General features: G+C 42.5%; 1 protein-coding gene and 1 long non-coding RNA gene across 4 annotated transcripts in view; one reads left to right on the forward strand and one right to left on the reverse strand.

Annotated features, from left to right (window-relative positions):
* Positions 1-3,193: 3,193 nt before the first annotated feature.
* On the reverse strand, positions 3,194-6,916 carry LOC146829420 (uncharacterized). Its single transcript, XR_014962242.1, has 3 exons — positions 6,764-6,916; positions 4,286-4,330; positions 3,194-4,169 (listed from the first exon to the last, which is right to left on the reverse strand). It is a non-coding gene; the product is annotated as an uncharacterized LOC146829420 (long non-coding RNA).
* The window catches only part of MCTS1 (MCTS1 re-initiation and release factor), an 87,989-nt gene continuing 70,468 nt past the window's right edge, over positions 6,916-24,436 (forward strand). Inside the window, exon 1 of one of the 3 annotated variants that reach the window (XM_085608107.1) lies at positions 6,916-7,168. In XM_085608107.1, the coding sequence (XP_085464233.1) occupies positions 7,158-7,168 (11 nt within the window). In that variant the 5' untranslated portion in view covers positions 6,916-7,157. The remainder of the gene's footprint in view (positions 7,169-24,436) is intronic. The other 2 variants (XM_085608108.1, XM_085608109.1) reach the window with 2 other exon arrangements.

The raw sequence follows: 24,436 nt of genomic DNA on the forward strand, positions 1-24,436 counted from the left end.
TTTCACAGAGAAAAATTATATTTCAAACAGGAAAGAGTACTGGATTTTGAAGATTTTGTGGATCTTTTTTCCTGTCCGGCAATATAATGCTATTTGTCACCTGCCCAGTATCGGGTATTTTCAAGCTAAGACAGGTCAAACAAAATCAGGAAAATAGTGGTATTCTGGAGTAGTCTAAACTATTTGTAGATGTTTCTAAAACAAATAGAGACTGATTTACTGTGTTCAAAAACTATGCAGTAGATTTCACATAAGCTGTGTTTTTAAGTACTATCTTCTGGACGTTTCAGAATCTTGAAACATGTACAAATGACCAGTATTTGTCTCTGAAAAATGTGGCAACTGTAGGAAGTCTATCTTCAAGATCCATGTAACAATAATCAGTGATGGCAGCTATAGAAGGGGCGACTCTTCCTGCTCTCACAGATAGGTATCATAGATACAAGTTTAGAACACGTAGAGGCAACTTTATTCCTAATAATCCTAAACCTTATTAGAGCAACATCTTTTTAATAGGAGCTGGGTCTCTACCTGCTCTCACTGACAAACAACGGGCATTGTAGACATAGGCTGAGAGGAATTAGAGGCCCTTTCATTTCGAAAAAAAAAGCTTATCAGAGCAACACCTTTTTATAACAAGCACTAGAAAGCCAAAATCTATAGCCTTTGCAACCTTCTGTGTTTTTTTTATTGCAGGGGTATGCAGCAAAATGAAAAGAAAATGTGCAGTCAGAGCCATGCCTAGTACCAGGCATCAGGTGTTAGACTAACGCATTTTAGTGTGGTGGTCCACATCACTTCACTCAAATTCATTAGTCCCTCATTTTTAGTGCCTTGACACCACTTGCGTGCTGTGAGGGAAAAGCTGGTAGTGACCAGGACTGTCGCAGCTGCATTTACAGCAGTGCTATGCAGACAGTGCTCCAAGACTCATACTGGCTGCTCAATCAGGTCTGTTTGTTAATATAAATTGACTGACACATTGATTATACAACATAAATATAATTTATTTTAGCAGCTTGCAACTCAGAACTGCTCTCACCTCAGGTGGCGGGCTGGGCTGACCTGACTGTATTGTAAATAGCTGAGACCTAGCCACGGCTGCCTCAGAGGCGGTGCCATTGTCACGAGGCCTGTAGTTCCTTCAGTCCTGTGCTGGTAAGCCGTAGACAGGAATAGGACATGTTACAACGCAAACTTTTACAACACATGCCTTTACAACGCAGTTTTTACATCGCAAAATCCATTACAACGCATAATTTTAAAACGCATGCCATCACAACCCATTTTTAGAAACTACACTTACAACGCATACTATTACAACACATACCAATACAATGCATACCATTACAATGCATAATACTTTTAGGGCAACACTAGTGTAAGTGTTGGATAGTGTAGGGGTAAAAATTACTATTCCAACTCCAGTGAGTGCAACAGTAGGGTAAGTGTTGGATAGTGTAGGGGTAAAAATTACTATTCCCACTCCAGTGAGTGCAACAGTAGGGTAAGTGTTGGATAGTATAGGAGTAAAAATTACTATTCCCACTCCAGTGAGTGAAACAGTAGGGTAAGTGTTGGATAGTGTAGGGGTAAAAATTACTATCTCCCATTATTTACCTTATAATACGTTGTAATGGCATGGGTTGTAGTGGCATGCGTTGTAATGGCATACGTTGTGATGACGTGTTGTAATGGCTGCGTTGTAATGACATGCGATGTAAAGGATGTTGCGTTGTAATGACTGCGTTGTAAAGGTAGTGCATTGTAATGACTGCATTGTAATGGTTGTTTCCCTTAGACAGATAAGTGAATTATCCGGGGGTAGTTCCACTGACAGTGACCTTTCATTTTGGCGGCTTTAGGCATTCTGATGGAGGCCATGCATGGGCATGATCACCACTGCTTTTCTATCTTTGACCCCCAGCACCAGAGTGGGGCCGCTGGCACCTCTTTCGGGTTGGTCCCACATGAATAGGACAGACTGACTTTCACTATCATGATACCGGGGAGGGTTCGGTCGGCAGACCCTGTGGCAGGATGCTTTTAATTCCCGGCCTAGGTCTCCAGGAAATGCTGCTGCTGCCTGACACTGGAGTTAAATTATAGGTCAAGACGTGTGTGTCCTACCTGACTTCAACAAGTGCTGCTGCCCCGTTTTGTAGCTGGGGGTTGTGTCCGGTCTTGGTGAGCCTGAGTCTTAGAGCAGATGCTGAGTGGCTTTAGAAGGCACCCAGCATGACTCTCAAGACAGTGGTGCCACAATGATGAGCTCCTCTCACCGTGACAGACTTCAGTTATCTACTGCCGCTCTCTGCAGCCAGTGAGTGTGACTCCACAGACACATCAGCTACAGCAACAAAGGCAGCAGGCTTTATTTTCCCAACTGTAGCACTACTGCGACTCAGAGATTTTTGGTAAGTTAGTCAAAAATTAACTTTGGTGATTATAATGTTCCTGCTCAAAGGTGGGAGTTTTGTGCACTGGCAGTTTTTACTTGCCATGTATGAGCTCTGAAGATTAACATCCCTGTTGCAAAAAACATGTACGACACATATTTGCAAAACCGTATTTTATGAGGATAGGAGTGATTTACTACTTTTCTCACAGAGATCCTTTTGTTTACTTGTGGAACCTGTGCCACACTGCACCTGGCACTGAGCTGAAGGGGTGGAGGGTGCTTCGTGTAAATAACATAGGTTTAAACTACCTGGTGGTGGTGTTGAATTCATTGTGTGTCCAGGAGTTTTCATGCAACAATTAAAATTTCAAGATAACTCTGGTGAATAATGTTCCTGCTGGAGCAAGATCATCTTTTTGTCTAGTGACAGTTTTAACTCATGATAGCGACCTTCCATTTCTACGCTTGGCAGCAGTTTCAAGATTTTCTTAGAATTTCTCATTGCTCAAATGGGTGTAATTTCTGATATTTATTTGTTTCCCTGAACTTTACTGCTTTATTTTGCTTGCGAGAAAGTGTCACTCTAAGTGTCACACATTTAGACATTGAATGTCACTCATAAGTACATTGAAACTATGAAAATGTCACACATACGCAATCTGAAACCTTGGCAGCTATGCAGTCATCTAAACGTATGTGATAAATGCTTGCAATAAAAACAATTTAAATTCAAAAGCAATCCCTGATAAGGTCATTCTACCAGTGATGTTTTTTAAATACGTTTTTCAGTTGTGCCATTCATGTTATTATTATTATTTATTTATAGAGTTTTATATAGTGCGAACATGACCCAAAAGGGTATCAGAGCGCTTTACAAATAGTCAGGAACAAATGAGAGGGAAACAAGTACGGTAAAACAACAACATGATCATGAGAGATACAGGAAGTCACAACGCCGAGCTGGTGGAGGAGGACCGATACATAGAGGAGCCGTTAGACTATATACAAGAGCATTCATAGAAAATTTAAAAAAACATGGTTGGGGAATACAACAATATGTTCAGGTATGACCACAGGATATCAAATCGCCAAACTGAACAAACATGTGTGTAGAGGATGCATCATCACATGGGCCCAAGCGTGGAGTTCATGTAATTGTACTTCAAAAAAGTATTTATCAGTAGTACTGTCACTTCTTTTTTTAAAGGGGCAGTTGAGGGATTCGGTCTGATTTCAGGAGTCAGTGAGTTCCAAATTCTTGGGGAAATATCCGAGAAGGCACGGTTATAAGTCTTTCTTTCTATGACATTTTTGTGGTTTCAGCAATAAGGTGCTGGAGCACTTGGAAGATCTGCAACCCCGAGATAGTTCCAGGTTTTATGTGAAGTACAGAAGGGTGTTGAAGTGTAGGTCGTTTTGGGTCATGCAAGCAATTTTTAATTGAACCTTGTGTCAGGACTGCCGGAATCACGGAACTACAAATATGGCCACCAGCCAAGGACGCGCATGCGCGAAGACGGGTCACACACGTTAAAACCCAGCCATCCCCAAACAACAGCGCTTCACATTCCGGTTCCTGCTTTCGTTTCGTTTCCCCTAATCACTTCCGGTGCGTCGCGCTCCTCACTCCTGATTCGGCGGTGGTCCGGCGTGCATTCCTGGTGGGTCGTCTTTTCCTCGGCGCCCCGTCGTACTTCGTTACCCAGCTCCTGCATAAAGAAGAAGTCATCTTCTCCTCGGCGCCCCGTCGTACTTCGTTTCCCAGCTCCTGTGTAAAGAAGAAAAATACTCTAAACCTACAGTATCGGGCTACAGTAACAACGCTTTTGCGCTGCTCTTTTTATTTTCCCTTTGCTATTATTGTTGCTGGAGCCTAATACTTACCTGATCTGGTGCTCTTGGCGCTGTGGGAATCCGCTCCTGCATTCTCTAGGGTACCAAAAGGAAAGCGAGGTTCAGTTACCTGAATTCAAGGTTCTATATTGGTTGTTTAGTACTAATTTTACAGTCAAGGAAAGATTTCTACTGGCTACATTTGGTTAACAGGTGGGCACATAAACAGTTCCTTATTTGTGGTAGCAACCCCTTTCAATGCTGTTGCCTGTTTGTTTCTTTCAGCACCAGATATTCATTCTATTCCTCATCTTCTACTTCTCTACTCAGCACATGATGAAGAGAGATTTAAGGTAGAGAGAAAAGAGAAGAACAAGAGTATTAGAATAGATAGGGTGCCACTATTTTGCCTAAATGTGTTTATTTATTTCCTTCTACCTACAGCCTTTTGTTGTACCCTGTTGAAACCTGTGGCCTTGTGCAGTCGCGACGAGGGATTTCTCCCCTTTCTTTCCTTGTTTTGTCTCCCTTCTTCCCCGGATTACCATTGTCGCCTAGACGGAGTCAGGCGCAGTAGGTGATTGGGAGAAGTTGTGGACCTTACTTCGAATTCCATGACGTTCCTGCGGAAACTCAGGTGAGATTATTACACCCTGGCCTCATATGGAAACAAGTTTAGGGATTTCAAATCAAGAGAGATGTGGTTGTTCCTTTTGCATCCTGCGATGAGCCTTGCAGCCGAGTTAAGAGAGGCCCTTAGCATGCCAATTTGTAGCTAAGTAGACAGCAAAGGTTGCACTACCATAATCCAGTAAGAAATGGCTAAGGCTTGAACAACAGACTTGAAGTCATCAGGGGGAGAAAGGGTTTTATTTTCCTTAGAATGCTCATTTGGAAGTTCACTCCTTTGGTAGCTGCGCTGACATGCGCCTGCGTGATCAAGTTCTTATCTAGTATTATTCCCAGTGATCTTGTGGAATCTATGATGTGTGATATGCAGTTTAGAGCTGTTAGTTGAAGATTGCATGAGAGGAGAGATTAGAAGCAATTTAGTTTTGAGGGAGTTTAGCTTGAGATGGTTGGAGGGTATCCAGTTTTGGGTTTTGGGTAGCATTGTGTTAAATGACCGGATATCCTCAGAGGAAGAGAGTTTCAGGTACAATTGGGTGTCGTCAGCATACATGTGATAGTGGATGTAAGATTTTTGAGAATTTCAATTGAAGACTCCATGAAGAGGTTGAAGAGCGTGGATGAGAGCGAGGAGCCCTATGGGATCCCTAGTGTGATTGGGGAGGAATTGGAAAGGGACTGATTGGCCTTAATTCTTTGTGTTCTGTTGTGGAGAAACAAAGTGAACCAATTTAACAATGACCCAGATAGTCCCATCTTGGTTTCCAGGATGTCAAGGAGGTTGTCATGTTTGGCAGTATCAAAAGCAGACGTATACATGCCAACCTTTCCGATTCAGGCGGGAGACTACCGATTTCAAGCATTGTCTCCCACCTTCCAATTCCTGCATTCAAAATCCTGTTCTCCGTGGGCTTCTACCGACAAGGTAGGCCTTCCGTGACTTGAAGTATGCACTGTCAGATCCTGTTCCCACAGACTGGGGCACAACGTTTTTGTCACGCTCTCTCTGCCAGCTATAGCACTTTCTCTGTACTCCTGACAGGTAAGAAAAAATATATATTTTTGGTTTTCTGATATTTTACATTGCAAGTCCCATACATGACAATAGACCCGATAAAGGCCTCGCCCTCAATAGAAGTCAATGGGAGAAATACATTCTCCCGGTGGTTTTTAAAAATCTCCCACTTTCCTCTTCTAAAATATTGGCATGTATGCAGATGAGAGGTTGAGGAGGATTAGATGAAAGGATTCGTTTTGATCCATATTATTATTATTATGATTATTCTTTAGGCAGGAGACAAGAATAAATCACCATCTAACCAAGCACTCAAATTGCAGGTAGCTACAATGTTACTATGTCACTTGAAAACTTTATAATAGACAGATGGATAGAAAATAAATCACATCTAATTGGGTACCCGTTGTGAAAGCTAAATAAAATAACCGTTATTTAAAGCTAACGTAAAATAACTAAAATAAGAGCTCTCAGCTTTGTCAATGAAGCATTAAAGTTAATAGAAAATAAATAAAATAAGAGCTTACAGCGTTGTCAATGAAGCAAAAGGAACTATTTTAGGTGGACCTGAACAATGTACAGTTGGTCCAATGGGTAAAGTGGATTGATCCAATCGGCCAATGCATAGGTGGGTGGAAGTAAAATGTTAAGGTAAGGACAATGTAACAAACCAATGGATGAGGCCCACTGACTAAACTCTCTCTCTCTCTCTCTGTCTCTCTGTCTCTGTCTCTCTCTCTATATATATGTATCATGTATTCATTTTGTGGGTGTTTGTGAGGGGTTAAAAGGAGCGTCAACTAAAGCTGTCTCAATGGCTAGGCTTTAACACAAGTATGCTCGCTTACGTAAAACCGACTGATTCACTGACGGACGTGACTTACGTAAAACCGACTGATTCACTGACGGACGTGACACTTAGTCGCTTCTCCCTGCTCTTTTGTACCAGACTCTTTATAATTTGAACGGATATACCCCAATCCAAGATGGCCGTCACCCGATGTCTATCTTTGGTCATTGGACTTCCTACCAGCCACCGGCGGCTTTTGCGGCATGGTGTGGCCTCCAGTGTCGGCACTTGCTTTTTGCTGAAGACTGCCGTAAAGCGGGTGACATCCGGCTTGTTAAAAGAGCAGACGCCTCATGTGCTTGTGAAGGGAGTGGGGGTGGGTTCATCACTGCGATTCAATTGCTGCACACTCGTTCTTTGCCCCGCAGCCCAACTGAGTCGGGCGCTCCCCGCCCCTCAGCACTCTTGGCCATTTCGCGGCCGCCAGTATGTTTAAGAAGTAAGTCTACTCCTACAATCGTATACGTGTGTACTTCACGTGATATACTGTTCTTCCCTATTACGTCTTCTATGTATATATAGTGCATGCAGTCTGGCTTGTCATTTAACGTTACGGAAAAGTGCGCTTTTCTAACATTGGTGGGCATTGGCCTATTTGATAATCCACATATGTTTGGACGTCTGGATACTAGAAGAAGAATAGTGTGTTTAGTGCGTTGGCTGTTTAGTGCATACCAGTCAACGTTTTACATTCTCAAAGCCGAAGATTAGATGTCCGAAATAGAGCGTACATTTTCTCATTGACTGTGTTCGGGTATGGATTTTTTGAGGTGAGAACGACAACAACTGCAAAAATAAAAACAATTTTGAAAAATATAGCCATTCACCGGATTTTAATTCACTGGCCCTGTGATTGGTTAATTTTAACGCACAAGTCCTAAGGGTTGGTATGTTTTTTTTTAGTGCCTAGGCCAGTGCTGGAAATGTTTTTCAATAATTCATAAATTAGGGGGCAAGTTTTGACAGCAGAAAGGGGGTGGAGTCTCGAGAATCATGAAAAGTGTAGTATGACAGTGTGTGTGTATGTGTGTGTGTGTATATATATATATACTTATTATTTTTGAACTCCGCTGTAAAGAATTTGGCGACAAGGTCAAATGTAACAGTAAATCTGTTCTGGCTTACTTAATAGGTCACAAACCTGCTGTGTTTTAAAAGCATCATACAGGTTTAAGGCACCTGTGCTGAGATCTTTGTGTGCCGAACTCTAGTGGTAATGCACTTGATGGAGAGCTTTGTGCTTTGTTGAGTCACAGTTTTAACTTATCATAATGTAACATAGTGTAAATGTGTCTACTGCACAGCACATTTGGCATGCAGATCACAAATTTGTATTTTATGTAGATAGCTCAGTGGTTTACTGCTTTTGTCAGATATTTCTGTCATGTGAGTTTATAAGTTACAGTTCTTCTAATATAGCCTAGTGTGCAATGTACCGGCATCAAGGAGCTCCTTGCAAACAACAAAACATAGGTTTTGAACCCTATAGTTTTTCTATACCTTTCATTATTCTAAGGTTACTAAAGAGGGTTACTTTGATAAGTATATAAGCCTTATTAAATACAGACCCTGCCAACCACTGTTATGTTCTAAATCCTGACTTTGTGTTTCTCCAGACCAGTCATTCTTAACACAGAATGCTACCAGTATGGCTGACGTGACTCCTTGCAACCCTTGTAGTCTTAAATAATAATTTCTGTACATTGTTTATTTTTATGATTCATTGTCTCTGTATAATCTATGTGTGGTATAAAACACTGATTTAAAAAAACATTTTATTGAGCATTTATAATAATAAGTACAATTCAACAATACAAGTCTAATCTGCTGATGTAAGATCTGCAGGATTATGCACTGTAAGTATCATCCAAGGTGTTCGTTAATTCTATAAAATTATAACACCCAACTTCCCCCCCCCCCCCCCCTCCTACACTGCGAGGTTTCACAGCCACATTGCTGAGTGTGTACAGGACATGTAGGCCTACATATATTTCCAGCTAGTGTGCAATGTAGAGGGTTATATAGTAATGGGTCGGTATCTCTGTATATGTGATTTAGACCTAGTAGTAGCTATAGGGGTAACCCCAGTATTATCATTGGGTCCGTGGAATGATATCCTGTTCTAACGATCTTCCTCCTCCGCTTCCTGATTCTCCCAGTCTAGATGTGTTAGCCTGGGTCTGGGAGACCCTTCTACATGAACTATGTCAATATGTCTCAGCCCCCTCTTGGCTTCCCTTGTTTTTTACTGTATGGGGGACCCACCCCAGTAGACCATGAGCTGGGGAGCAGGGTATCTCCTTGTCAATGACCCCTCCCTCTATGCTTGTCACTCCTTATCAGTATTCCCACAGGTGCAAGCATGCCCATAGCATGTGTAGTACATGCACTTGTACTTCTCTGCAGCAGGGGCAAGTGGCTCCCCCTACTTTAAGGTGCTGTGCCTGGTTCATAAAGCCCTTTATGGGGGTGGGCCCCCATGATTACCATACATTATTCCAATGGCATGCCCCCCGCAGGATGCTAAGATCTGCCAATAAAGCCCTGGTCCACGTCCCTAGAGTTAAGACCAGATGGGGAGGCAGATGTTTCTCTTTCTTGTCATCCAAGCTCTGGAATGAATTTCCACTCCATATTAGGCTTTTATCGTCCAGATCCCAGTTTAGGAGCCAGGTTAAAACCTGACTTTTCCCTACCCAATAGCGATCAAGTCACTCCTGACTTCTGTTCCGTTCTTGCTTTCTCCAGCGCCCAGATCCCTCGGCATATGTGTGCTTTATAAGCCCTTACTTACTTGAAAGTATCTGCTTATGTGTTCGGGGGGTCAAGTAAACCCTACAAAGGACGTAATAATTTATCAGTTTAAATTGTGCATTTCTGGATACTTTAGATATCCCCATCGGTATATTGTCCCAGTCCTTTGCATTTAAGGAGTGCCCAGATCCTCCTCCCACTGGAGATGGAGCGCCTCCAGTGGGCGCAAGCCATCTCCAAGTTGTGAGACAGGACACCGATTTAATGGTGCCCGCGGACAAGGCTATGTAGTAACAGGTCTGTTGGGCTGGGGGTTCTGTAGAGCCCAACTTTCGGTGTTTACGTATTGCTGCTGTGAGCGCTCTATGCAATAGGAAATGCCCCTGTGGTAACCCAAACTCTGTGCAGAACTCATCGAATGGTAGGCGCTCATTATCTCGGTAGAGGTCTCCCATCTTTGTCACCCCAGCTTCTATCCAGTCTCCTAGGGCCCTTCAGCTACCCCCATGCCGGAGTGAATGCAGCATATCTAATGGGATATCTGGTGAGTATTGGATCCTCTCTCCTATTTTTTTTTTTTTTGTAGTCCCCGACATCAGCATCTAGCCTGTATTCTAAGCGCCTGGGGGCCTTTCCCAGTGAGCCTACTCATCCTGAGAAATGTTTGTAATAGCGCGATGCCGGGCCATGTAGTCCTAACTGGTCCACCTGTCGCCTCTCTCGAGCTATGTTTTGTACTAACCACTGTAGTTGTGCCGCTATATAGTAGAGCTCAAAATCAGGGGACACCGTTACATTGTTGCAAGGGCAACTCATGCGCCCCGAACCCCAGATAAAAGCCTACCTCTGGAAGTTCAGGTCCTTAAAAAAAAAAAAAAAGCAGTGGGAATACACAGTGGTAGTGTGTTGAAGTATAACAGGCGGGGGGGGGGGTGCCTTCATTTTGCGTTGCACAATTCTGCCATCCGCAGAGAGCGCCAAGGTCCGCTTTAAGTCTACGGATGTCCTTATGCCCCGTACGGCCCTCCCTATATTGCCCTCATAAAGATCTGCCCAAGTATGATAAATGTGAACTCCCAGATATGGCAGACAGCTAGGTTCCCATTGCAGGCTTCGGAGGTCCCCCGGTGGGCGCCCCGTCTGCGTCACCAGGAAGGGTTGAGACTTTAGCCAGCTCACCTCAAGCACTGAAACAGCCCCAAATCCCTCCAGCAGGGTCTGTGTACAAACCCTACTGCCGTCCTCAGTTTCTAACTTCAGTATGTGGGGGGGCTCTTTTAGCTGGGTTAGCCAGCCATGCCAGCAAAGACCCCGATCTCTCTCTTTCGGCATGCGTTTTACCTATTAATTCTTAGTCAAAACAGCGCAGCCTCTCCACCTGCGTCGCCACCTCATCCTTAGCCGCTGAACTTCTGGGCAATCTGGTTGCCTGAGCTCTGTTCTGAAGGCACCCCTCTGCTTTTTCAACATCCATCAGTAGGGTTTGTCTAATCCCTTTGGATTCAGCAATACAGTAACCCTTGAAGACGTCCCATTCCGTTTTTGGGAGTTGAATCTGTCCCGGCATTATCTGCAAAATATTGAGTGATTTTAATTCTGATTGTTTCCCGGAAGACCTGGACCTCCAATGCGTCGGGCCTAAGCTTCCATGTTGGTATCGAGGACCTAAAGAGCGCTCATCTCAGCTGCAGTAGCACTGGGTTATGGTCTGAGATAGTTCGGGGTAAATATTCAATTGCGCTGACCGCGCCGTGCACATCTCATGAGGAGGGGGAACTAGTTTAACATGGACCTCGTGGAGACCCAAAAAAAGGAATAATTCCGGCTCTGTGGGTTTAGTCACCTCCAGGAGTCTCAGCCCCCACTGCTGCTGCCAATTAGTAAACATTTTGGCCAAGCGGGTGAACTGGGAGTCCCATATGGGAGGATGTGACCTGTCTAATATTGTATTGTACTTGCATTTGTATAGCGCTTATTACCCCTGACGAGGCGTCCAAGCACTTTTCGGCGAGTAGCACGCTACTCCGGGGCCCATAGAGGATTAGTGGTGAATTAATATAGTGAAACATGCAAGTAAATTTTAAGTGGTGGATATGTTAGTCAGTTATTTGGATGCGAAACGATAGCAGAAGGATAGAAGAGGGAAAAAGGTTTGTATTTATATAGCACTACTTACCCCCGATGGGGTGTTGGAAGAGCTTTTTTTGGCGAGTAGCACTCTACTCCGGAAGCCCATAAAGGATTAGTGGTGAATTAGTATGGTGAAAATATGAAAGTAATTTTATTCAGTTATTTGGAGTGAGAAGGATAGCAGGGGGATAGAAGGGAAAGAAAGGTTTGCATTCATATAGCGCCTGTTACCCCTGATGGGGTGTTGAAGCGATTTTCTGGCGAGTAGCAGGCTATTCCTGAACACATCTAGGATTAGTGTTGAAAATTAGTATAGTGAAATTTGAAGTAATTTGAGTGGTGGATATGTTGGTCAGTTATTTGGATTGAGAAGGGTTGGGGAGGGGTAAAAAAGGGAGAAAGGTTTGCATTTATATAGCGCTTGTAACCCCGGTGAGGTGTTAAAAATGCTTTGTTGGCGAGTAGCACGCTACTCTGGAACCCATTGAGGATTAGTGGTGAATTAGTATAGTGGAATATGGAATTGGAGAAGTTAACATGTTAGTCTGTTATTTAGATTGAAAAGGATAGAGGAGGGATAGAAGAGTGAAGGATTTCTTTTTTTTTTTGGTCATAGCAGTAGGAGGAGTCTTTTGGATGAGTAAAAAGGGTTTTTGGAGGGCAGGAGTCAGAGGGAAGAGTTTAGAAAGGTTTGTTGAGGGGGATCGGTATAGTAAAAGAAGTGTCCGATGATCCAAGGAGGGGTAGAGTAGGAGAGAGTAAAGAAAGGGTTATTTTGGGGAACATAGTAGTGGTATGGGGTTTGGGATAAATCAGAGTGCGTGTAGAGGATGTAATTATAGATGTATAGGGTGAGAGATAGGGTAGTGCATTGGAAAGAGTAGTAGAAAGAAGTTTGTAATGAGTCAAAGTTGGGCTAGAAGATATATTGAGAGAAGTATAGGCTGGGAAATAGGGTAGTGCATTGGAAAAGCTAAATTGGAAGAAAGTGATAAATGTATAGATCCACAAGTACATTGAGAGTATATAGATGCATAAAGGAGGTAAGTATATGCAGATTAAAGATATTGATAGAGGTACGGGATGAGAAATGGGGTAGTGCATTGGATATGCTTTTTCACGAGAAAAGTAAGACCCACAGATCCAAGTACATGGAGGTACATAGATGCACAATGGAAGCAAGTACATGTAGACCAAAGATAGATATATATTAGCCCTAGCCCTAACACTATCCAATCACAACACTAGCCCTAAAATCTAGAACTAATAGACCAGGCCCTCACAGCCAATCTTAGCCCTAGTCCAAGCACTCGTTCAGTTTCAAAAACCCTGATCTCTACGTCCAATAGAGGCGCTAGCACTACCAGTAGCCCCAACTCTAGCCCAAGCAACCAATGGCACAGGAAGCCCTAGTCCCTACTTCCAATAGAAATCCTAACCCTACTCTTAGTCCCACACCTAGTCCAGCAACCAATAACACCAGAAGCCCTAATCGCTACTTCCAATTTAATTAAAGGCTTAGCCCTAGTCCCAACATCCAATAACACAGGAAGCCCTAGTCCCTACTCCCAATAGAAATCCTAACCCTAGCCCCAACCCTACATTGATTGAATCACAGACCCAGAAACCAATCAGAAGCTGTAGTAAGGTAGCCATGGTCATCTTGTTAATTCCATGTACAGACTCTACTTTGCCAATAGAAATTGGAAAAAAAGTCAGGCTGACCAGTGACAAATCCATTTTGAAAAAAGTCTTTGATTGGATGAATTGCTGTAGACCTTAATCTTGTCCTCAGGGAGAAGATTAGAAAAACAATTTCAAGTCACTTTCAAACTGTGGTAAATTGTAAAACTCTGCCAAATCACCTCAATAAACAAAGGGTAGAGACGCCGAAAGGTGGTATGGTGTCAGCAACCAAATTAAAGCCCCCACCCCCTCCCATATTAATGTCTTTTCCATCAGTAGGGGGGGCTAAGCGTTGCGATGGTGTCGCAAAGAATACATTTTGGTCAATTTATCAGGGTGATCTCCTTACCCTCTAGTTGGCCTCTCACTGCTATATATCTGCTTTCTGTGTCTATTATTGTGTCTATAGGTTGGAAGGGAACCCCAGCTCGTATTGGACTTGGGTCCAACTTGCCCATGTGTTGGATATTTGTTTTTTCTTCAGGGTCACCTAGGATTTTATACCTTTTTTATTGAAACCTAATTTTGTTCGTTGTAGAACTCTGTGCACTTTACCACTGCTAACCAGTGGTATAGCCTTTGTGCATTTCAAATTAACCATATTTAACATTGGTATACACCTGATTGGCGGATTTTATTTACTTGTAAGTCCCTAGTATATGAAACCTAATTTTGTTCGTTGTAGAACTCTGTGCACTTTACCACTGCTAACCAGTGGTATAGCCTTTGTGCATTTCAAATTAACCATATTTAACATTGGTATACACCTGATTGGCGGATTTTATTTACTTGTGAGTCCCTAGTATATGGTAACACCTGTACGTAGGGCCTGTAAATTAAATGCTACTAGTGGACTACAGCACATGTTGTGCCACCCACTACAGTATCACTACAGAACTTGTCTCCAAGCCTGCCGCTGCAGCCTGGGTGTTAAGTTTTAAACTTCCATTTTGACCTGGCAAAATAAGCCTGTTGCCTGTCCTAAACCCACCTTTTTTAATACTTACAAGTCACACCCTATGGTAGGTCTTAAAGACTATAGGACAGGATGCACTATATTGTACAGGTAGGACGTGTGTTTAAGTCTTACATTTCCTGACAGCTCTCCCATAGGTTAACTCTGGTTTACACTATTTAGTAAGTGCTAAATTCAGTTTAGGAGCGGCTTGAAACTGGTTTGAAGGATCATTCAAAGTAAAAGTATTGTCCATTTATTTTATTAAAGTAATAGTTTTATTATAAAAAGTAAACGTGCAATAGCTTAAAGGACTTCTGTGGCATCAAGCTATGTAAGGAATTCTGAGTAAATCCAATAATCCTACTTTGTTGTTAAGCTGAGACAGTGCATTCATAGCTAGTTATCCAAACTTAACCTTTAATTAACCAACGACTCTTCCTTGTTTTCTGCTGGTGCATTAGTGTGGGCGTGTGCCTTTTAAAAATATTTGTAGTCTCTTGTGGGAGTTCAGGAGCTCTATAGGCTTTTAAGGTCTCTGGTGTTGGGACTCACACTGAGTGAGGGGAGGCTGCCATAGCCAAGGTGGCACAATGTTTTTGAGCAGTAAACAGTGGGCCAGAGTGGGGTCAGGTCTGCCAGAGGCAGTGCAAGCATGCATGTGTACTGAAGTAGCTGTGCCAGGGGTTGCGGGCGTCGACGATTCCTGCATTTGGAATCACACAGACGTTGTGAATGGTTGCAGTTGTTTGGTGAAATATTTTGTGTTCTGTCAGGTTGGCAGTTATCACTCAATGGGTGCCAGCTCACATTTATTGCTTAAAGCCAAATTCAAGAGGGTCCATAGGTTTGTTGAGACACCATCTGGGATTCGACTTCAAATAAACCTTCAACTTCCTCAGAAAGTAGGGTCTCAGAACTGTGACTGTCCATTTCATAGGGTCACTCTCAGTCTGTATCTATGAATGGGCTTTTTGGGTGTTAACTTTGTGCCAGAGTACACTATCAAACATCAGTGATGATCTCAGTTGCCCTTAGCAGGGTTATACACCTTATTGCTTCACGGGCACACTGGATTTCACGATCCAGTGTTGAAAGGCATGTCTAACTCTTCTTCTTCAGCTTTAATCTTCTCCCCAGTCCGGGGGATTTACTCCTAACCTTTTATAGGCAGACTGGACGGATTCTGTATCTTCTGTTTTTCTTTCAGGTGTCAAAAAGGGAGCCAAAAGCTGAACACTGTATAAGCGATTAGGTCTCACTATTATCCAGTATTTGGGGAGTTGGCATATCCAATTGTCCTGTTAAATTCAGGTTTCACACCAAATGTTTGTGAGGAACTAATCCTTCAAAGTGAATTTTTCTTTAAGCGTTTAGCTGTAAAGATTTTGTGGTGCAACTGCCACCATGTCACTGGTGTAGTCTGAGTTGACAGCTTCTATTCACCAGCCAAAGCACAGGATGTTGCGTGGGGCATCGGCCCAGTCTTTTCTGTCAGGTGCGTGCTATTTTACCCTGCCATCCAGCCAGTTTTTTTCCCAGTGTTGCTCTTTCTCAGATAACACCATGACCTGCTGGGATTGGTTCGGAGATTCAGTTAGAGTACAAAAACAGTGAGAGGTGGTGGAGAAATAGTACCTCAGTCTCATCGGGAGCAGCGGATGGGCACTGATTAACTTGAATCAGTCTGTGCTTGGTCCCTGCTCCACAGCAAGCATCGGAAGTGACTTATAGGCTGGACAAGCCATATATAGATGCTGGCAAGAAGTGACTGGAAGGCGCACAAATGATAAGCAATGAGCAGGCTCCAAGCACTTTATGCAGACTGCAGTGTCTCGCAAACGAGGCGCATGCGCTAGTGCATGACCTCGCAGGCTCAAACTTAAAAAAAGATAAGTAGGGCATACTCTTCTATTGGAAGAAGCAGTGTTGAAAGTCCCTTGATCAAAGCAGCTGTCACTACTTGTTCGTTTATTATCAAGCACTTTAAGTTGTTTCACCTGTTTTTGGTACAAGGAGTATCTGATCAGGTCACTGACGCCAGGCCAGCTCGTCCTGAAGCTCTCAGTCAGTGCTTGTAGTCCTAGAGGAGATGTTACTCTTCCACTTAGGTTTTTACTGTGATTTCATGTAATTGTAGTCTTGTAGATTGTTGGTTGCTTCGTTTTCCCTTCCCTAAGTCTCCTTTTTTGCATGTGCTGCATCTCCTATGTGCATATGCCTCACATTAGGAAATATATCTGCCTTAACTTTCCTTCAGAAATAGCAGCGGTACAGTTCAGCATGTGCACTCCCTGCTGCTGAAGTAATACCATAACAAAGTTGTGAGATGTTTGCCTACCACCAATGAAGGTAGGTGTCATTTGAATCTGCAAGGTGTATTCCCGGTTTAGAGTGCATTCAGGTTTGTTTTCAATTGGTTTGGGAATTATCACACCCTCTTAAAGCAATTGTGAGGGAAAGGTGCTAGACCTCCACTGAGATACCGCCTCTTATGGTAGGCTCTGGTCTTCTTTGTGTGCACTCTGTGCATTGAAGCTTACACAATAAAATAACGCAAACCTTTAAAATAGACCAGAATGTTGTGGCTACCAAGGGTAAATTTAGTAAACAAAAAACTGGCTTCCACAAAAGGGTTAATGTTGTTCTCTTAACTTTCTACCCTCTTTGAGTGGGGGTCCATTCGTACAAAAGGCCAACATGTTTTAGAATGAGTTATGATTCCTAGCATTTGAATTGAAATGTATGGTGGTGAAATCATCTTGGATGCTGAGATATCTTGGTAGCAGAGTAAGGAACAACTTTTCCTCTCTTTAATGTTAAATGATATTTATCTCTACATTGATCTGCATTTGGATCAGAAGAGCAAATAATTAGGTTTTCTGATTACAAGATTATACATTACATTCTGCTTTGAAGATCAATGCACCAATGGTTTCAAGTTATCCTGGCTGATAAGGGGTGATGCTCGAAACCGGTCCCAGGATAATTATTTCCGTTCCTGGGAAGATCTGGCTTGAATGTTCGGGGAAGGTGAGGAACAGGGTCAAGCCTGATTTGCATATGGCTGGGTCCAAACTGGGGTGGCGAGTAAAAGAGCGATGGATTAAACTCAGATATTTGTAACTGGGGGTGAATGTTTGCATTGTTCAGCATTCAGTCCATCAGTTATTCCTTTTGCTGTATACCTAGCACGTTATGTGCTATTGAGCTTAAAATCTGTGACGTCAAGTGGTATCTTTTTAACTGTTGTACTGAAAACGTGCTATGGATTATTATAGTTTCAAAAACACATTGGCCAGGCTGCAGTAGCTTTAAAATGTCTAGGGCTCGACTATATGGTGGTTCAAAGAAAAAGAATTGCTGATGCAGCTGGAATGCTGTGCCTTAATTGTGAGGGTTTCTTCCTATGACTGGAGTCAAGAAGGTCTACAGTGACTCACTAAAATTTAAGAATTGCTGTTTTTCTGTACCCGGTAATGCAATTTCTAAATGTATATTAACTTCTGAGTTGAATAATGACAATTGATTAGCTCGTCAGATTTAACACCATGCTTACACAGTCAGGCTCATTATCTTGTGGATGAGGCCATTTGGCTAGAATCGTGTGTGTACAATAATGTTAATCATATTTTCATCATCAAGCTAGAGCCAATTGTATGCCTCTCGAGAGTGGGCATAACCTAGGCAGGTGAAAACTTAAGAAGTAGCATTGGGACATGTATTTTTGCATTCATTCTGACAATCGCGTTTTTGGCAACCATTATGTTCATCGTATTTCTAAATATGTGGTACAATAATTTGTTCTGTCTTGGTGTCATGTTCACCGCTCAGTTTATAGGGGTTATTTCCAAGTTAACTGCTGATACTTTCTGATCGGGGTTAACTAATGAAGGCAGGACTCTATCAGGCCAATTGTCTTGTACCTTCAAGTATATTGTAGTGTCGTAATAAAAAAAAAAAAAGCGTTTGGACTTTAGAAGTAACCGTCCAGTGAATCATTCCCATGGTTTCTGAGAGTTAGAGGGTTCCTGGATTCTATGTAGGAGAAATAGTTTCTGTTTGCTGGATCTCATTTAACAGTTTGCTAGATGAGCTTTCAGTTTTGTTTTTGAACATCTTGTACAACTGGGGAATGAAGCTGCCTGTGGAAGAATCTTTGGTGCTAGCAGAATGAGAAATTATAGCTTCTTTTGACTCAGTGATGTTTTAATACCGGATCACATATCTGACTTCATTGGTGATGGGAGGGAGGTGAATAGAGTTGGAATAATTGCTCGCTGATCGTAAATATGATATAAACAATTTTTATGGTATGGTGTAAAGTATTCTGTCTCTTCACCCATACCTCTCCTTTTGGTGTCTGTTGTCTGACAACACAGTTCCCAACCTCCCCCATTCCGACTTCATACTATGAATTACCTGGTCTTGTTCACATTCTCTTCGTCAAGAAATGGGTCATGTCTTGAAGTAACGTTTCACGTCAACCATTAAGAGTTCATAGATGTCTTAAGGTTTCGTTGTCTCCAATGTGTTATGGTATAATTTTGAAATCTGAGTTGCTCTTGTGAACCTACTTTATGGGCAAGAAAGTGTGTGTGTGTGTGTGTGTGTGTGTGTGACCGTGTGTGCGTGTGACCGTTGTGTTCTTTGCTTTCCTAAAGGCTATCACTAAGGTGACTACTTTCCGGTTTATTACTGATGTTGCTCCCTCTATCTAATATTGTACACCAAGTAGTCCTAGCCTTCATCGTATTCAAGCTGAAGGGTAAATAATACATCACACTTAGACATAGAAGCACCTTTTTTGTGCATACTTATCACTATTTTGTGGTAACTAGTGAGGAAGGATTTGATAATGGTGTAGGCCTTCAAAGGTTTCTGCCTTTTTTCACTAGGTTTCAAATAAGCATCTTTTAGACCATTATTTCTCCTAAAGGCAGAAATAATTAGTATTTGGTAGTGCTGTAACCATTCCTGTACTGGACCAAATCTAAATTGTTGGTAAAATAAGAGAATGTGTTTCAGGTTGCTCTACAGTGGACTTGTTCCTTGTACTCTGTTTTACCATGAATACGTGATTTTAAATAGCTAAGAGGGTCCAAATTAGATTTTTCCCACAGAGGAGTGTCTACTTGTCACTGTATGTAAGTTTTGGCGATCGAACACACAGTAAACGTGGAAGTTGTACAGAGCTGATTTCCTGGATTGTTGTAATACATGATGGTTAAGTCAGAGCTAGGCATAATTCATTCCACCTGTCTGCCAAATTAAATATGAATGTGTCTAAAATATAATCCAAATGTAAAGTGACCGTTGGGTTATGGCTTTGTTGTTGTATTCCGCACACGAGGATGGCGACTTAAGCCAGTTTTCTTTATGTCCACCTAAACTGTTGGCACTTTTACTGTAGCTTGTTCAGTTCATATATGGCACTTCGTTTAGAAGGAATAATTGACTATTTCAACACTTGAGTAAAGGGAAGACAAAGGATTAAATATGCCACAGGTTAAACAGCTTCTGTACTATAATGTAGTGACTTGTGTTACTTTTAATTTTTTCAGGTTTAGGGAAGTCAGTAAGGGACCCTGTTAGAAATTGTGTTTCTGGTTGGCAGAGGAATGCACCCTATCCAAGCAGGAACCACAATGCTAGTTGGGATAAGTCAGATACACACCATAAATTAACCAGTACTCACTTTGTGGTTACTTGCTACAGAGTTGGCAGGCTTCACTTGAGAGGTGATTTGTAAAGTATTTGTGCAACACTTCAAACAGTAACCTAGTGAAAACACCACAAAAAGACTCCACACCAGTTTAGAAAAATGGTGTATGAGTTTATAAATAAAATAAGACCTAAGCAACAAAAATCCATTAAGTAGAATTTAACATATGAAATTTGACAGATTAAAAGTGAGAAATGGCACTTAGAAGCAGTAATCACCTATGGGGTTATGTGGTCGTAGTGGACCGGGGCACTGTCAAGAGTTCAGGCTGACCGCGATGGAGCATGGACTAAATGCAGGAGCCACGCAAGGCCCATCGAGCAAAAGTACCTTGATACTGGACGCGACAGCAAGATGCGGGGTGCAGCGGACGATGAGTTGGTGTCTATCCCTCAGTCGAGGTGATGTCTATTTTCTCCACGCAATGATGGCAATGCGCCGGTTCTGAGATGCGTTGGTTCCAAAGCAGATAAGCCGGGTTTCTCCATGCAAAGAAGGGGATGCGTCAATCGCCTCTTCAGTGGTGGCAATGCAATGGCTCCAGTGGTGGCAATGCAATGGCTCCAATGCATCAATTCTGATGGTAATGCACTGGTTCTGTGCCCGCAAAAGCGTTGATTCTGCTCACGCAGCAGAGGATGCGTCAGTTCCACTCAAGCAAGCACCTTGATCTACTTCCAGTGGACCAGGCACAGGAGCAGGCGGTAAGACTTTAATATCCCTGAGTCTCAAAACAGGAGGCAAGCCTGCATACCCATGGAGATCACCCTGGGCTCAAGTAAGTTAGTCCAGTTCTTTCTCAGCAGGGCAAAAGGTAGCAGACAGGAGGGCAGCAGAGAAGCAGCTCTTCCAGCGCAGTAGTCCAGCAGAATGGCAGGTTTTGCAGCAGCACATCAGTCCTTCCATCTGGCAGAGTTCTTCATAGGTCCAGTAGTGTCTGAAGTGATATGGTCAGACGTCCCAGTTCTTATACCTACTGGTGCCTTTGAAGTGGGGGAGGGACTTCAAAGAAGAGCTTTTGTAGTACACAGTTCCTTCCATCCAGCTCTGGCTCCAAACTCACTCCAGGAGGTTAAGCAGCCCTTTGTGTGGGGACTTGAGAACGCCTATTCAGGTCTAAGTGTCAGCTCATCCCTCCCGTCCTGCACAGGCTGTGGTTGGCCACCCATTCAAATCTAAACTCCCTTTGTGTGTGGCTGTGTAGAAGGAACGCACAAAGTCCCCTATCGCCCACCCCAGACGTGCATTAGAGGCAGGCTGCAGGCACACAGGGCTAAGAGCAGAAAAATGCCATCTTTAGAAAAGTGGTATTTTTAAAAGGATAGTGATAGATTCATCTTTAGCAGTAAAGAGGATTTATCATTTCTGTTCCAATTATGTGAAACATAACTGAGCTACTCATTCTCAATCAGCAATTACAGCTTTTACATGTAATAAGGAATTCCCCTGTTAACCTATGAGAGGGGTAGGCCTCACAGTAGTGAAAAACGAATTTGGTCTTTTTTTTTCTACCATGTCTTGGAAAACTTAAAAGTACATGTCCTACCTTTTTGAATACACAGCACTCTCCCCTATCTGGGCTACAGCGGGCCTACCTTGTGACCTCTGTAACAAAAGGAGAGTTTAAGGCTTGGCAAGGGGTTTTAAATGTCAAGGTCGACATGGCAGTGTAAACTGCACACACGGGTAATGCAGTGGCGGGACTGAGACATGTTTAAAGTGCTACATGTGTGGGTGGCAGAATCAGTGCTGCAGGCCTACTAGTAGCATTTAATTTACAGGCCCTGGGCACATGTAGTGCACTCTGCTAGGGGCTTGTAGGTAAATTTAAATGTGGCAAACAGGTGGTTGTGTCAATCAAACCATGTTTAGAGAAGAGGGCACATGCATTTTAGCACTGGATAGCAGTGGTAAAGAGTTCAGAGTCCTAAAGCCAACAAAATCTCGTTCCGAAGAAGGCAAAAGGTTTGGGATGACCCTTCAGAGAGGGCCGTTTACCAACAGGCCCTTTAAATGGAATGAAATTTAAAACATTCTAATCATGCCACCATTCCCAGAAGTAGTGTGGTATCTTCTTTTTGAGTATATTGGAATTATTTTTTGTTGGTATTGTTGATTTATTTTGAGGCACTTAAACCACTTTGGTGTGAGATATGCTATGGCCACATCTTCGCTGTTGCATCAGTAATTCTAGGATTTAGAGGTTCTGTTCTAGCACCACTAGGAGAATACCCATTGCATCGGTGTTTTACGTCCAGTTACTCAAGTGGACAAAATTGGTTACATGATTGGTTTCTGTGATTGTAAAAGTTGTGTGTGTGCGCGCGCTCACATCATCCATCTGTGCTATGGGAATGGTTAGAAACCTTTTGACTACAGCTTCTGGGAGGCTTCACTCCCTCATATCTTCCATGGGCTGAAGGACCTTTCAATGACTATGCAAGTAACATGCCCTTCCAATAATACCCGCCCCAAGATGATTATTGCTAAATAACTGTGATAGACCCCAGGCAATCTGGACCCCAAAAGGTTGGGATCATGACGAAGGGGGGTGGGTTCTCGTACTACAAGCCCCAGAACACAATTTACCCATTTGCTTTCTTAACTTTGGAGCAAGAGCCGTAACCTAAACTAGATGTTGAGCAACCTCGCCTCTAGCCACTTTGAATTCTAAAAACGTGAACCTTGTAGGTGGCCGTTGCCAGATTAGGTCTGCACCTCTTTACCAATAGTCTACTAGCGCTTCAGATCATAGGGCATTAGTTCAGCTAGCAGGGGTTTCCTTTTCACCAAATGAAAATGTGTAGTGTGGAGGACTAACAAAGTTACCTTTGTGTGCCCCATGAACACTGTCTTCACTACCCCAGCGAGATGAAACTAACCTTGATGCACTAGATCTTAAGAAAAGAAATAAACTGCACTGGAATGATCTCTCTCCTACATGCCTAAACCATTATTTGGGTTCACTAAGGGAACTGATGGGTTGATCAATATGAAATGAAACTGGTATGCAGGATCTGGGACCATGTTGGACCTCAAGAACATATGAGGTAATGTGTCCCCAATCACACCCAAACACAAGTGAAATAATTTGAGTTTCATGAAATAGGGGCTCTGGCGCCAGCAGCAAAATGTAAATCATGTAGGTTTATAAAAGTTTAAGGATATTACAGAACTGAAGACAAATATGATTCATCTCAATATCAGTTAAAATGCATAATAAATCTGTCATAGGGAATTAGAATGAAGTGCAGAAATCAATTGCCTTAAATGCCAGTAGAATTTAAGGGTGAAGGTGCAGCATGAGCAAGTAGCATTTGAGGGAGTAGATGCAGCATGAGCAAAATCTGCAAAATAGTCTAGTCAAAATATGAAGCCATTCGATATGCGAAGAAATCGGGCTACATCCATAAAGGCTTGAGACAAAATTCTGCCAAAAATATTCTAAACGACAGACTGACAAAGGTCTGGGCTCTAGATCTGAGCCGAAGACGGCTCTCCTCCAGATACATGATCTTTTACAGAAAAATGGATAAACCAATAATAAAAACTAATGGAAATCGCACAGTCGGAAAATGTAGCAGAGGTTTAACAAACTACAATGCACGATTTTACAGCGTCTTCTAATGCCATCTAAGCACTATCCCTTAATAAATATTTATTTTCCCTGTCCTGGCCTAATGTCATCGGATGTGGAAGTACTAATCTAGTTGCCTGAAACAATAAGACTTGCGGTGTTGAGCAACAAGAGACTTTGGAAAGTTGCGAGTTACGGTCAACTTCCTCCGTGGCTCACCAAGAATAGCATATCCTCACAAAGCATCCATGCAGATTTTTTCTTCGTGTGGTGTCAGAATGAGAAATGAAAATATGGCTGCATTGAAAACCAAGATTAATTCAGGACCTACTTTGGGGGCTAATTAACAAAGCACAGAAGAATGCACTTCTATAAAGTGCATAGTTTGAGTGCAGAACATTTTCAAAATATTGAGCATAAGATTTTAATAAATCAAAATCATCTCTAACCAAATTCAATCCGAACTACTGTTAGAAGTTTCTTATGACTACTGCCGCAAAATTTACTCAGTGTTTGCAGCACTCCTAGAAACAACAGCACCATATATTAGAGGTCAAACAGTAAAGTAAGTGGGGTAACACATTTTGATACCTTAAGATATACCTACTTTGAGGATCAGACCTGTCCCATTACAGTACATTTGGTGTCCACCTCTTCTTACACCTGCTCATACAAGTATCTTTTTATAAATAATACTATGCTGTTGTGTTTCGATTTAGATGCCCGTACATAGGTTTCCCTGAATCGTGTCCTTATATAGGCAAAATTCGCATTGCCCTTATTTAGGCATAGAGTTCCAGTCCTTATTTAGGCATTAGTCATGCTAACCAAATACAGTCATGGTCTCCTACATCCTTCCATCCCACGTCACGAGTTCTTA

This window comes from Triturus cristatus, chromosome 5_2, assembly GCF_964204655.1.
Source record: "Triturus cristatus chromosome 5_2, aTriCri1.1, whole genome shotgun sequence".
Lineage (NCBI taxonomy): Eukaryota > Metazoa > Chordata > Amphibia > Caudata > Salamandridae > Triturus > Triturus cristatus.